Genomic DNA, 14,863 nt, shown 5'->3' with positions numbered 1-14,863 from the left:
CGTCACCAGGTACTCCATTCCTCTGCGCCCACGCCTCTCATCTATTATCGACTCCACGAAATATTCATCATCACCCGAGTCCCCGGTGATAGGAGCAGGCCGCTCCAACTCACGCGAAGGAAACAGGTTACCGTCGTTGGGAACGAATGGGCGAAGGTGGCTAGAGTGAAAGGTAGGGAACGTATGATCAGCATTGGGCATGTTCAAGGTGTAGGAAGACTTCTCTGGGTTAGCGTGAATGACTTCATAAGGACCGTCGAAACGAGGCATAAATTTTGCGACCCTTTTGTCACCAGTATGCATGTATTCTCGGCGACGATTTGAGGTAGATAAGTACACGAGGTCCCCCTCCGCGTAACAGTGATCTGGGCGACGATGAGCGTTAGCCTGGATCGTCTGAGAGATTTTAGCCGCGAGAAGGTTATCCTTAGCTTCAGCTGTTACATCGTTCAGCGCCCTTATAATATCGATCGCACTTGCAGGAACCTCGGTCGCGGTGGGTGTGACGAGTGGGGGAACGATGCGCGGCGACAAACCCAGTCGTAGCATGAAAGGGGAGAAACCTGTAGAGCCATTAACCGTGTTCATGATCGCGAAGCGCACCTTGGGCAAGGCCTTAACCCAGCCTTTCTGGTGCCGATCCACAAAGAACCGCAGACACTGGATCACCGTCTTGTTCGTGCGCTCGCTGGCGCCGTCAGTCTCGGGGTGGAACGAACTAGAAAGCCTAAGCTTAACGCCCGTCAGCTCGTGTAACGCCGACCAAAAGCGTGAAATGAAAAGTTTATCGCGGTCGCTGATGATCGTGCTAGGAAGCCCGTTTTCACAATACCAGTGATCAAAGAAGAGGGCAGCGACCCTCTCGGCCGTGATATCCTTCTTGCAAGGAATAAGCCTGATATCGGCACCTAATCTGTCGGTGATGGTGAGCAGGTAGTCAAAACCTTCATCCACTGGCAAGGGTCCAACGAAATCGAGCGCAATGTCCGTGAAGCGATCATCAGGAACCGGGAGGGAGTGCAGGGGCCCAGCGGGCTTGGAAGTGGGGGCCTTGTTTCGAGCGCAGTCGACACAACCTGGAATATAGGCGTTCTCGAGATCGCGTCGCATGTTCGGCCAGTAGAATGAGTCCCGCAGTGCTTCATACGACTTGGTAGCGCCGAAATGTCCCAGGGAGTCGTGCGCGAGTCTGAAGATTGACTCCCGTATCGCCGGCACGCGGGGAACCACAAGGCGGTCGGCGACGTATAACAGCCCGGACCGACGGCTGACACCTGCAACCTTGATGCCATCCTTCAACAACTTGGAGCACCAAGGGTCCGCCTCGTAGCCTTCCTTAATGCCGCGCAAAAGCTGGGAATCAGCAGAGACAGTGAGCACAGGTGCAACGATCGCAGAGCCGGCAGGAAATTGGCGACTTAGTGCATCAGCGACTGTGTTGTCTTCACCGCGAACATATTTGATAGTGAAATTAAAATCCGCCAGGAACTCCTGCCAACGGAGCTGCTTCTTGGAAAGATCTCGCTGCTTGTTAAAGAATTCGAGAGTTCGATGGTCAGTGTGAACTTCAAATTCTGCGCCAAGTAAGTCGTTACGCCACTTATGCAACGCGCGAACGATGGCCAACATTTCCTTGTCATGAGTCGGGTAATTCTTCTCGGCCGGGGACAATTGCTTTGATTCGAAGGCGACAGGGCGCGCCGACTTCCAGTCCTTACCGAATGACAGTACCGCGCCAGTTCCCAAGTCAGACGCATCTGTCGTCACGAAGATTCTGTTATCGCCAGGATTCTCGTGGTCGATGACTGTGAGGCAGTCGCGGGAAGAGACCAGCTCCTTGATGCCGTCAAAGGCGCGTTGGTGGCAGTCGAGCCAGACCAAGTTCTCGCCAGTAGCCACCTTGTTCGTCAGCGGAGTCAGTACTGCAGTCAGCTCGGCGAGTCGAGGGAGGAAAGCCGCCAGGTATCGCACAAGACCCAGGAATTGTCGGACGTCTGAAGCCGTCCGTGGAGTCGGCCAAGCCGTAATTTTCGCCGCTTTCGAGGAATCCGCTTGAATACCGTCCGCTGAGATGCGATGCCCGAGGAAGTCGATTGATGTACAGAAAAGGGACGTCTTCTTCAGCGAGCAGTATAGGCTCGCGGTGCGCAGAGCCTGCAATATGGTCTCAACATTCCTAATGTGTTCGGCGAGGTTAGCGCTCCAAATAATAATATCGTCCAAATAGACGTGGCAGATTTTTCCTATCCAAGGCCGCAGCGCCGCGACCATCCTCCTCTGGTGCGTCGAAGGAGCGTTGCGACAACCCTGCGGCATCACCACCCACTCATAAAGGCCAAACGGGGTGCGTACCGCCGTGTACTTAATGTGATCGGGATGCACTTTCGTCTGGAAGAAGGTGTTGGTCATGTCGAGCTTCCCCCAGATCTTGCCACGCCCGCAGTCCGCCAAAATATCCGCGATACGAGGGAGTGGGAACCTGTCAGCGACCGTGTTATCGTTCAGCTCGCGATAATCATTAACCCACCGGGGCATCGCGTTCGGGTCTGCCTTGGGAACCAGAAATGCCGGGCTCGAGTACTCGGAATCGGATGGGCGCATGCGGCCAGCGGCCAGATGCCCTTCCAGCAATGTACGCCACGCATCCTGCCATTTCCGCGGGCAAGCATATTCCCGTTTCCGCACGATGCGATGTGCATCCTTCAAGACGAATCGGTGATAAGTTGTATCTGGTAAGTTATGCACGGGGGGGATGTCGTCCGGGAACAGGTCAGCGTACTTCCTCTTCATCTCCCCATCCATACGCTTCAGTTGCGCCTCGAAGGTTTCAATAGCGTTCAATTCCTCGATACGCTCCTTGATAGCGGCGACAACGTTATCCCCTCGCGAACCGCGCTGTCCACGTGCGGGGTGAGCTGCCAACCTGGAACGAAGCTTGGATGCCATCTCGGGCCCGAGAAGTACGTCGCGAACGCCAGGACGCGCACGCCGCCGTGCAGCGCGAACCTCACTGGCCCGTAAATGCTTCGTCTTCCACAACGGTACGGGCTTAGAAGCGACGGAGGAGGTGGGATGCAACAAATCATATGATAATTCATTGTCCAGTTTAGTGATACACGTATTCACGCCATGATCGACGACGAGGCAGTTGGAAGACAGAAAGGGAAGTCCCAGAATAAGGTCGGTAACAAGAGCGGGAGCGACAAAAGCTCGAAGAGTACGTGAAGCGAAACGGCCGTCCAAGGAACTCGGTTGAATCTTGACAAAGGAAGAGAGAGAGACTGCGATCTTGTTTGTAGAAAAGGCTGCTTGACAGGTAAAAGGTTCTGAGGCTTGCATGATGGGCAACTTGAGGCGAGTGACGAGGTCCTCCCTAATAAGTACTACGGAGGAGCCGTCATCAATCAGGCCTTTAACAGGAAGAGGGGATGGAAGAGAAGGGGAGCGGATGTGACAAGACCAAAATAGGTTAGAGCACGAGAAGGGGGCGCACTCATCGTCAGAGTAATCTGGGGACCCCGTATCCACCACAGCGGACACCACATTGGGGAGTACAGCGGCGACAGTTTCGACGCCGCTCGTGAAGTTGATAAGCTCCTCTTCAACTGGCGCGGAAGTGGTCGAAGCGTTCACAACCGCGGCGACGCGGGACGAAGAGGCAGGGCGAACGGACGAGCCAGAGGGTCTGCGGGGCACGTCTTGCGCCGTGAGTGTCTTGTAGGTAGCACCGTCTAAAGGGGGGTTAGGGCAACGGGGTCCAATATGGCCAGCGAAAAATCTGCGACACTTGAAACATCCCCCATTCTCCTTCAAGAGTGTCCGTTCGTCGTCCGTAAGCTTCGGGATGGGGACGAAAGGGGTACCGGATTCGGAGGAAGGAGTACTGCTAGAACTTTTAGTCGCGTTAGCCATGGCCGCCATCTTGGGTGGCACGCGTCCAGGCACAGTAGTGCGTATGTTCAGCCTCGCGAACTCCTTAGCTATCTCCTTGAAACGCTGGCGTCTACGCTCATCGAGCCGTTTAATTTCATCCAGCCACGGCCGGAACTCCACAATAGCGTTCGTGTTTTCTCGGTGGCACTCTATGGCCAACTCGGGGTCCATTCCGGCTTCTAAGGCGTCCCGTAAGAAGTCGTCGTTCATAAACGAAGCCGTCCCAGCGAGCAAGTTGTTGCGACCCATAGCGTCCAACGCGAAGTCCATAAAAGGGCGGGAACCTTGTTTGAGGCGAAGAACGGCCATTCTGGCGGTATATTCCCAGTCAGTAGGAAGGTATAACGCACGCATTTGGTCCTTATAAGTCTCCCAGTCCATGGCGGGCAGAGCCGGTCCATTGGCGGCCAGCCACCTAATAGCGTGTACGCTAGTCATTCCGTATGCGACCGTCTTCACCATGTCAGCCGCAGCGGTACCCTTGTGCCGCAGGAAATTTTCTGATTTTACGAACCAGTCCCAAAGTATGCCGGCATCGACGTCACCTTCGCCCATTGTGGGCGGTCTGTTAGGTGCAGACTGTTCGACCTTGGCGCGTACTCCCATGTCGGCGAGAGGTTGGAATGGTAGGGCGGTAGTGTAAGCGGGGGGAACGGGGATGGATGTATGCGTGGTAACTGAGCCTATATGCGTCCTGGAATGCGTGGAAGACGCGTTTTCGACGGTGGCAGGAACCAAGAGCGTGGCGTGGGAGGAAAGACGAATTCTTTTGCTGGTTGGAATGAGGACTGGGGCGGATTTTGTCCGTACGCGTGTATTGCGAGCGGGGGCACAGGGAACTGATGAGACCGTGTGAGAGCTGCTACTTGTGCGGCTACGCGTCGTTAGGGACACCGGTACGGAGGGTTGATTTCTGGGCGACAGCGTGGAGGAAATCTGGGAGACGGGGAAGGTAAGGCGGGGAGGCGGGGATAAGCGGTACTCAGGGTCGCTACGTCGAGACCCTGAGTTGAGCTGGGGATGTTCTGGTCTTCCGGGGTTGAGCAGGTAGGCCGAAGCCTGATCGTTCTCAAAAAAAAAGTGGAACCACGATGAGGTGTGGAACACTCAAGGACAAGAATGAGAGGATCAGTGAGTAAGATTAACAGTCGTGGTCGAGAGATAAGATACAGAATGAACGTGTACCGAATATATATAAAGATTCATGTCACGTGGAGTTAAACAGGGGAAAGGAGTAAACAGGAGAACTTGTTTACACCTATATATACAGCATGCTACGTACCATGTTGGACTTTTTCTATTTTTTCCTCTCAGTACTTACCAAATGTTTCAAATCATATTGGACTTGTATTTTTCTGTACTTATTACTGCTTCCCTCTATCATGGCTTTAGATAGGACTCCACTATCCTTAGTAGATCATACCACATCCATGTATTCTCACTGGTTGATGTACTCAATAATACTGGTGTTATTGGGTCAATTATTTCGACTTGTCAGACGTAATCTCTTGGATTCTTTTCTTAACTATAACTCAGTGAATGAGGAACTAGATAAAATCATATCACAATGTTCTCTCAAAGATCAGAGTATTCAAAGACTAGACTCTCAGAAATTATCTCAGAATTGTAATTCGGAGATATCCTCGTCATTGGTTGGACTTGCGGTCATTTCCAACTCTACTAAAGATACTTCGCAATTGAAAATTACGACAGATAAAGGTTCCTTCTACAGTATAGATGCAATTGATGATGAGATACAATATATCCACACATTTGCTAATGATATTAACTGGAATGAGGATATCCTATTTCTCCCCACGGAAAGTGATACACCATCTGACTTTGAGTTCAAAGCTTTCACCGCATATAAACGTGTAGCTGAAAAGATTCACCCAGTCTCGGGAGTATATCCTGAAGATGTTAAAGTCATTCGTAGCTTTCCAGAGGACCCACTAGCTTCATTACCTCCTCTTTCAAAACATCCACCGGATTTCGTGCCAGGAAAACGGTTAACTTTGGAAAGATTGAAAGGCATAGAAGTCAACAAAGATAACTTTCTCAGACCAGAAGAGGAAAAGTTATTCAATCACATATTGCAAGTCAACGAAATGTCCCTAGCTTTTGAAGAAACAGATAGAGGAACATTACGCAAAGACTATTTTTCAGATTACATTATGCCCACCGTACCGCACACGCCATGGGAATACAAGAACATTCCTATACCTCCAGGCATTAAAGATAAAGTTGTTGAAATGCTTAGGAGCAAGATAGACGCTGGAGTATATGAACCATGTCAATCATCATATCGGTGTAGATGGTTTTGTGTACTCAAGAAAAATGGATCATTAAGATTTATCCATGATCTAAGACCCTTGAATGCTGTATCTATTCGTGATGCTGGATTATTACCAATAGTGGATGATTTTGTAGAACCGTACACAGGATGTGAAGTCTGTACCACATTCGATCTTTATTGGGGATTTGATGCTCGTATCGTAGATGTTACATCTCGTGACATGACAGCATTTTGGACTCCTTTAGGATTATTGAGACTCACAGCCTTACCAATGGGATATACCAACTCGCCTACGGAATTTCAGAAATGCATGATGCATATTCTTCAAGATGAAATACCGCATGTTGCGAATATCTTTATTGATGATTTACCTATTAAAGGACCCAAGACTCAGTATTTGGACTCTAATGGTGAACCAGAAACGTTGCCTGAGAACCCAGGAATCCGTAGATTCATTTGGGAACATGCCCAAGATGTTCATCGGATCATGCACCGAATTAAATGTGCAGGCGCAACATTCTCGGCAAAGAAGACACAGATTTGTAGACAAGAAGTTGTGATAGTAGGACAGAAATGCACACCTCAAGGACAGTGTCCAGATGATGACAGAGTCGCAAAGATCCTTAAGTGGCCTCAACTGACTTCTCCGAAAGAAGTTAGGGGATTCCTTGGGTTATGTGGAACAGTCAGGATATGGATCCAAGATTACTCCGCTATTGCCCGACCATTAACCGAACTCGTGCATAAAGATGCAGTTTTTGAATGGACTGAAAGACGTCAGCAAGCATTTGACATTCTCAAAACTAAAGTCTCATCAGCACCAGCCTTACGTCCTATTGACTATTCCTCAGATAAACCTATTATATTGTCTGTGGACACTAGTTACATCGCAACAGGTTTTATTCTCTCCCAAGAAGATGAAAAGGGAAAACGTAGACCAGCCCGTTATGGATCCATTCCTATGGATAGTACCCAAGCAAGGTATTCTCAGCCCAAACTTGAATTGTATGGACTATATCAAGCACTTCGACACTGGCGTCTCTACATAATTGGAGCAAGAAGATTAATTGTGGAAGTAGATGCAAAATATATTAAGGGAATGCTAAAGGAACCAGACTTACAGCCCAGTAATGCTATGAATCGGTGGATTCAAGGCATTCTAATGTTTGACTTCCAATTAGTTCACATTCCTGGTGTCAAGTTTAGAGGTCCAGATGCACTTTCAAGAAGACAACCCCACCCAGATGAATTTGTACCAGAAGATGATGAATGGCTTGATGAAATTGCACTACCAGTATTCATGCCAAATCCCTTCGAAACAGATACTTTCCGTATAGAAAAGCCCCTATATTTGACCCCTATGGTACTCCTTACCTTACCCTCGTCAGCCAAGTCATCAAAATATGAAGATATGTTTCATGACATTATTAAATATTTGAAGACTTCGGAGTTACCACTGTTAGAATCTATCCAAAATCAGGATAGGTTTCTGAAGAAAGTCAAACCATTCTTTCTTTATAATGGAGAATTATATAGACGGACTACACAAGAATCTCCTCGTCATGTTATTATTGATCAGAATCAAAAGGAGAAAATTCTATACCAGGCACATGACAAACTAGGGCATAAAGGAGAACAAGCTGTCTTCGAACTTATTCAGCTTAGATTCTATTGGCCTAGTCTTCGTGCAGATGTTCATTTCTATATTGCATCATGTCATGAATGTCAGATTAGGAATACAAAGTTATTCAAAATGCCTTACGAAATATCTGCACCGATACGAATATTTGAAAAGGTGTATATTGACCTTATGAAGATGCCTAAATGTGCAGGATATGAATTTATTATTGCCGCCAAAGATGATCTTACTGGTGTAACAGAAGCAAGAGCTCTACGAAATAAAAGCTCTGCTAACCTTGCCAAATTCTTTCTGGAACAGATTTATTACAGATACGGAGCCATTGGCCGAGTTGTTACTGATAATGGATCAGAACTAGAAGGAGCATTTGCAGACGTCATAAAGCGACTTAGGATTCCACATGTTAAAATCACTCCGTATAACAAAACAGCTAATGGAGTTGTGGAAAGAGGACATTATATTCTCAGAGAAGCTATCGTTAAATCTTCCCCAAAACGACTTGACGGAACAATTATTCAATGGCATAAACAAGTAGAATTGGCAGTCTTTGCAGACAAAGTGACCGTCAGTTCAGTAACTGGCTATTCGCCTTATTATCTGTTACATGGAGTACATCCAGTCCTACCTTTGGACTATACAGAAGCAAGTTTTCTTGTGACTGGCTTCAAGCCAGAAATGGATACTGCAGATTTATTGGCATTACGAATTCAGCAATTGGAGAAACGTCCTAATGATATTATTGCCACATCAGAGACTCTCAGGAAAGCTAGGTGCAAATCTAGAGACCAATTTATGAGACGTTTCAAGCATCGCATTCAGAAAACTACTTATAACGTTGGAGATCTGGTACTAGTACGGAATAGTCAAGTAGAAGATACATTAAGTGCCATGAAGACCCAGCCACGTTATCTCGGCCCCTATCAAGTTGTGGAAAGAACCTCTAATGGAAATTATGTAGTACAAGAATTAGACGGTACTATACTAGCAAAACCTTTTGCTGCATTCCGCATTATGAGCTATATTTCCAGAGATGACCCAATTCTGAATCATGATGCTATAATTGACGAAATATCAGAAGACGAGTTAGTAGAAGAAATAGCACCGGAAACTGAAGAAGAAGAAGCCCCTATCTAGAATTGTTAAGCAAGGAGTTGACCCTGAGTATGCAAAACGAGCGACAAACACATGTAATTCCCCTTCCCATTCCTTTTCGATTCGCACCACCAGCATCTACGCTCTATACCAGTAATGTCATCCAGCTCGCACAGTTCTATCAGTGAAGCCGCCTTCACTATAATCACCACCACTCATTATACCAATACGCCATCATCACAATTACATGGTGTCCCTTTACCAATACCCCCCGCGCCAATCACACCACCCCCACCAGTACCAACTTCGTTGCCATCAGCGCCTGATGATGAAGGCTTACCTAAACCGGAAGCCATCATTAACGTGCCTAGTTTCTTCGCTGTCCCCATCATGGAGCAAAGGTTTTTGCCCACATTGATGGACTATCGCCGAAATGTCATCAGCGTTGAAGAAAGAGAGGTCGTAACTCGGTTGGGTGGAGAGAGTCATATCCTCCTCATTCCTGAACAACGCCTATACGTTGGGGATTGGATTGAAGTGCCAAAGAAAGGATTAGGGCATGTTGTTGAACAGAAAGTAATGTGTGGCAGGTACATTTTATTGCGCATTCGTGTTCATGGGAGACCTCCTATTGCTCATGAATTATATTTATTCGAGTATCATGCCTGGATTGATGCAGGAGATCTAGTTCTGTCCTGGCATGATCATTGGCAAAGTTTTAAAGAACGTATACTTCGTAGGAGTTTTGTACTTGCGGAACCCTCATATGTATGATTCTTATATTCTTACGTTTCATATCCTGCTGGTCAAATGTATCGTATTTTCATGTCATCATTTTCATCTATATGTGATGCCTAGGAAATTTGAAACATATAAGAAGTGGATATTTAATGTTGCCTGCACCGTGTTCAAACTTAATGTTGCCTGCACATAGGCACTAGAAACGGAAAAATAGTTCGCTAAACAATATAGCAATCTCTTCGAAAAGATAGGAAATAATAATGTGATATGATGCCATTAGGTGTCGAAAAGAACGACCCTACAAGATACAGGAGAGAAATATAAAATGCCCTCGTCACCCTACAATTGCTGAGTCCCAGCAGGCGTATCGTAAAAAAATAAGACATTAAAGTACCACAAGCTTGGCATGCTGAAATATTCCTGGAAAAGATATTATATGGCACTAAAAAACTGATATCATCGTAGAGAAAATATTCGCTATAGAGAGCTAGGTCTTCCATAAGAAAAATCTAAGTTTTTTCCACGGTTCGACCAATGTGAAAGTGACACGTCTTAATAAAATTGCTTATAAGCAGTGATACATTTAGACAAGCACTACAATAAACTCGAAACAATATGGCCACCACAGCAAACGTTCCTACCAAACCACTTTCTATTATCCCCGCCGCCCTCACAAAGAATGGAACATTCTTTCGTAACCAATACATCATCGTCTTCGACCCATATCTTTCGTCAAACCCATTTCCTATTCATCCTGATGATGCTATCCTTGCCGGCCTTAACAACTATTGCGACTTCACTCTCCTTAACAACCTCCCTGCCGACTTCGATATCCAATACGACACTAAACTGGACAAATGGGTACAATTAGTGAATCCTCCACCCCACACGAACATCATCCTCATTGAGACCATGAGGAATATCACCTCTCGACTTATCTATAAAGTCATCATGGAAGCCAGTAACATTCCCATATCGTCTAGCGATCTTATTTTTCATCCTCGCCTCGGAGTAGGGATCGCTCAGGGAATTATCAACCAACTAGGTCATTATCTTCAGATATTGATTTCTTTTCGCAACCATGGAGATACGGGAGGATTAGTAACTTTTGTGGCGGTATGGGTCCATTATACTCGTGTTTCCATTCATACTGGTGCGCTTGAGTTCATACAGAATAGTATGAATGGACCGGTAACAGACTTCGACTTAATTAATGATTTGCTTATTAGGTTAACTGATACTAAGTACCAAGTAGACGTAGTATTTACTACTATGATGAGTACTTAGGTATCAAATTGTTATTGTTATGGACTATGTATTTATGCTCTCTATTCACTTGTGGACAATGTGAATGAGACTTAGTTCGCAATCGAGGACGATTGATTTAATGTTGCCTGCAGATGTCATACTCCAAATTGGGATTTGTAGTAAGTGACATGGATATTAGGGTTTTGTAGCTATTTCATACGCTACTATAAAACCAAGGCATACACTTGCAAATTGAGTCAAGTCAAACGGACCTCATATAACGATCATAGACATTATTTCCTACTTTCCACTATTTACTCCTGGGACCCCTAATTAATATTCCAACATCCTAGTAAGTCAACAAGTCTTAAATCACTATGTTACATGACAAGTAAAGATTGCGGAAATGACAAGAACTGTACGGAAAGTTGAAGCACTTTACGGAACCTTCTAGTATTTTGCAAATACTTATCAAAGTGACATTAGATCTTGTTCATGAAAAGCTCAAATAACTTGACAGACATACAAGAACATAGTAGAATGTCTGAGAAGTTTATAGAACTTTCCAGGATGTAACGGAAAACTGTACTTACTAAGCAGCAAGCCTTAACTTACTAAGCTTTGGCTTGGCCATTACAAATCATTGGCTTACTCCTGCTGAAATATGAGTCATTCAGAGATTCAGCACAGCCTTGAAATGCTTGGCATTGCACTGCCTCCTTTCCTCTGTAGTCTATATAAACCCCAAATTGTAGTAGATAGAAAAAGAGACTTTTTACCATCTTTCTTTCTCCTGCCCTCATTTCCCATCCTCTTCCCTCCTTTTCTTTTGCAGTACCTACTTCTTATTAAGTAGAGTATTACTGTAGGTTACATAGTAAAGAATAGACTTGATTAGTTGATAATTGAGTGCTTCGACCTGTGAAACCCCTGCTAGAGAAATAAGATTACGTGTCTTGTGTACACCTAAGTCTTTATACTTTAGTGATTGCTCCCCAGTCGTATTGAATTCATATAGACCGTTGCTGGCTAAGCATTAGACTATAGAACGATTCTATAGGTGTTTAGTAATAATATCGGAAGTGATCTAGCAGAAACGTCTGATCTAGAGCTTCATATTTCAGTTGAATTGTCGTATCGCAGTTTTGTATTATTGAAGCATTGCTAGTATACTCAGTCAGGAATATTCCTTCGTCTCAGTGCTACTTGTCTCAGTCAGTTACTATTTGTTTGTGTTTACCTACGTATTATTCACTTGTTGAGTAGTTCATACTAACGTGTTGTGAAGTGTTTTACCCTACACTTCTTTCTTTCCTTCCGACCCTTCTACCCCTTTCCACTCCTATTTCCCCTATCTGTACTACTTGGTAGTATAGTTTCCAAAGCCATTATTATCAATAACACACCTCTCAGCCTGCACAACTTGGGTGACTGTTTGATCTATCTTGACTGATCCAACTACATCCAAAGCATTTAGTGAAAACCCCACTGAGTGTGACAAGAATTTGGTGACCACCGCAGGACAGAGGATTACCTTTGTTAATCTTGGCTTCGTCATTTCATTCCATATCGACATTCAAAGACATTACTATGTCATCCAACCCCGTTCCTTCAACATCCGCCAATCCTTTTAACTTCCCTACTCCCCATCAGAATATCGATTTCTCTCAAATGAGAGAACCAACTCGTACCATTGATTCCTCACCGGAGTCCAACTTTACAGAACTATCTGATATTAGTTTACACCGTGATGAACCTCCCCATTTACGTCATGATTATGCCAAAGGCAGATCGCCAGACATGATGCCTGGTCCAGGAGAGAAAGCTGCTCCTACACGTTTTAAAGGAGATTTTGATTTGGTCAAACAGTTTATCAGAAAGTATAACCGTCTCTGTGCAGCCTATAATCTAGTTGATCCACAAGAAAAGTGCGAGTGACTTGTTGATTATTGTAGTAGATCTGTGAGATTATTCATAGAGTCACTACCTAGTTATCAACGTGGACAATGGGCACAATTAGAGAAGGATGTACTTAAATACTATGATGCAGATCTTGATGAGACTAGATATATACCAGACCAGTTAGCAGAACTAGCTGAAGAATGGCAACATATTAAAATCACTGATGAGGGCTGTCGCGGTGATATCGTCAGCTTCGTCTAGATCTGTTCCAATCGGTATGCCGGAGGCGATTCCAGCGAGGACTGGATTGTTTGTCTCCTCTAACTCCGTTGTGGTATCCATTTGCGAATCTGATGATTGTTTGCCATTGCCATCGGGTGGTGCCCTAGTCAAGAGGTCTTTGAATTCAGCCAGCAGCGGAAAGTTCAACACTCACTTCCGCTTGAGATTAAGATGCGAAGGGGATGATAACAAGTCGTCCACGATAGTGACTGATCTCCATGCATACAACAAGAGCGACGTAAATTCCAAGCATTCGTGTATCATCTCGCAATCACAAAAGTCCTTTGCCACCTGCGCACATTGTCCCAGGCTCTGAGGCGACACGAAATCAACTGCTATTTTGATACAAGACGTGATGTTGGACACCTGAGTAGATAATATATTACAAGTAAAAATTGAGAGGAGAAGAGATCATACCTGGTGGGCACACCCTGCGGGAATGAAGACACAGTCACCTTGATTTTGCTCAAATGTATATGGTTTGACACCTTTACTTTCCAAAATATCCAGCAGCTCAGGAGTAACATATATTTGATGCGAGTTAATGGGGTCGGCGGGGTCGCAATAGGGTTTTAAAACTTGACGGATTGCAATCTGTGTCGTCACTACGGAAAATGTGCCACAACGCCCTGCCAGATGCCATAATGTTTATGGCGTCTGCCATATCCATATGCAAATGAGTACTGCCATTGTGTCCGCTTGCAGTTGTGGCATAGATCTTGGGGCCTATGTATCTGTTATATTAGTTATCTTCTTGCCAGTGACCATTTCATTACACGCTACCTATGTCTGGCTTGCACTCATATTCCAATGGATACATAGCCGCTAAATTTAGTGGTCCATCCTCGTCGGTATACATCTGGACAGGGAGAGCACTTTTGAAATCACGGGCCAATAATGGCGATTTATTTTTGAATAGCATATCCTGTGGATAATCCTGCGTAGCTAAGAAATGGCCCCGTATCCGGATGAAGGCGTAGGTGGGCTCACCTTGAGCTTCAAGCTTGAAAAAGACCCATCAAAAGCCTTTGATTGCCTTTGATTCCTCTAAGTTCTGCAAGAATGTTTTTATTGTTGTTCTGGTTACATCATCTGTTTCGCAGTTGACAACATCACAAGCCTTGTCTGGAAGAATAGACGAGAGGCTCGTTGGAGACCAGTCGTATAATAGCCCATGGCCAGGCGCCCCACGAACTATCAGCGGCAAGCCCCGTGACCAAATACTCTCAAAATCATCTTGAGAGCATTCTCCCTCTATGATAGGGATGTGGCTCTCCCCGATGCTTCGAGTGGTATCAATCACCCCCGTATGGAGATCATTGGCTCCTGAGGTACCGGGGTGATTCTGTGGGATACATCCTAATTCCTGTCTCAAACGTCGGATATCAAGGGGTGACATCATGGATGCAAGGTCCATTGGGGAGTGACCACAGCGGTCGTCACATGCCGGCCGCGATGAGTTGCATGCCAGGCAGCACATTGAGCCGCAAAGCTGGCAAATCCAAGCTACCAGCCCCATTGTCCATTGACAGCGATCTGCCACTTCATCAGAATCATGACAATCATGACAATCATATCAACGTGGCGCAACGTACCACATGTAACCGCTACCCCCAAGGACTTCTGTACTGGGACTATCGACTTTTCAGACGAGTGCTCTTTGATAGCCTCCATCGCCTCCGAGACAACCGGAAGTAGAAGTGGAGCAATTGCAGACTACATACATTCAA

At 45.7% G+C, this 14,863-nt stretch overlaps 2 protein-coding genes across 2 annotated transcripts; one reads left to right on the top strand and one right to left on the bottom strand.

Annotated features, from left to right (window-relative positions):
• Positions 1 to 10,316: 10,316 nt before the first annotated feature.
• PC9H_001217 (uncharacterized protein) lies at positions 10,317 to 10,988 on the top strand (the record flags this gene model as incomplete). The annotated part of the gene is made up of 1 exon (XM_036770868.1): positions 10,317 to 10,988. The coding sequence occupies one exon, from the start codon at positions 10,317 to 10,319 to the stop codon at positions 10,986 to 10,988; it is 672 nt and encodes a 223-aa protein (XP_036636713.1).
• Positions 10,989 to 13,040: 2,052 nt separating this feature from the next.
• Positions 13,041 to 13,397, bottom strand: PC9H_001216 (uncharacterized protein; the record flags this gene model as incomplete). Its single annotated transcript, XM_036770867.1, has 2 exons — positions 13,041 to 13,236; positions 13,288 to 13,397. 2 exons carry the CDS (start codon positions 13,395 to 13,397, stop codon positions 13,041 to 13,043), a joined length of 306 nt encoding a protein of 101 aa, XP_036636712.1.
• Between the last annotated feature and the right edge of the window lie 1,466 nt (positions 13,398 to 14,863).

This window comes from Pleurotus ostreatus (assembly GCF_014466165.1).
Source record: "Pleurotus ostreatus strain PC9 chromosome Unknown scaffold_1, whole genome shotgun sequence".
Lineage (NCBI taxonomy): Eukaryota > Fungi > Basidiomycota > Agaricomycetes > Agaricales > Pleurotaceae > Pleurotus > Pleurotus ostreatus.
Note: the sequence above shows the minus strand (reverse complement) of the source record. Positions and strands in the feature narration are given on the sequence as shown.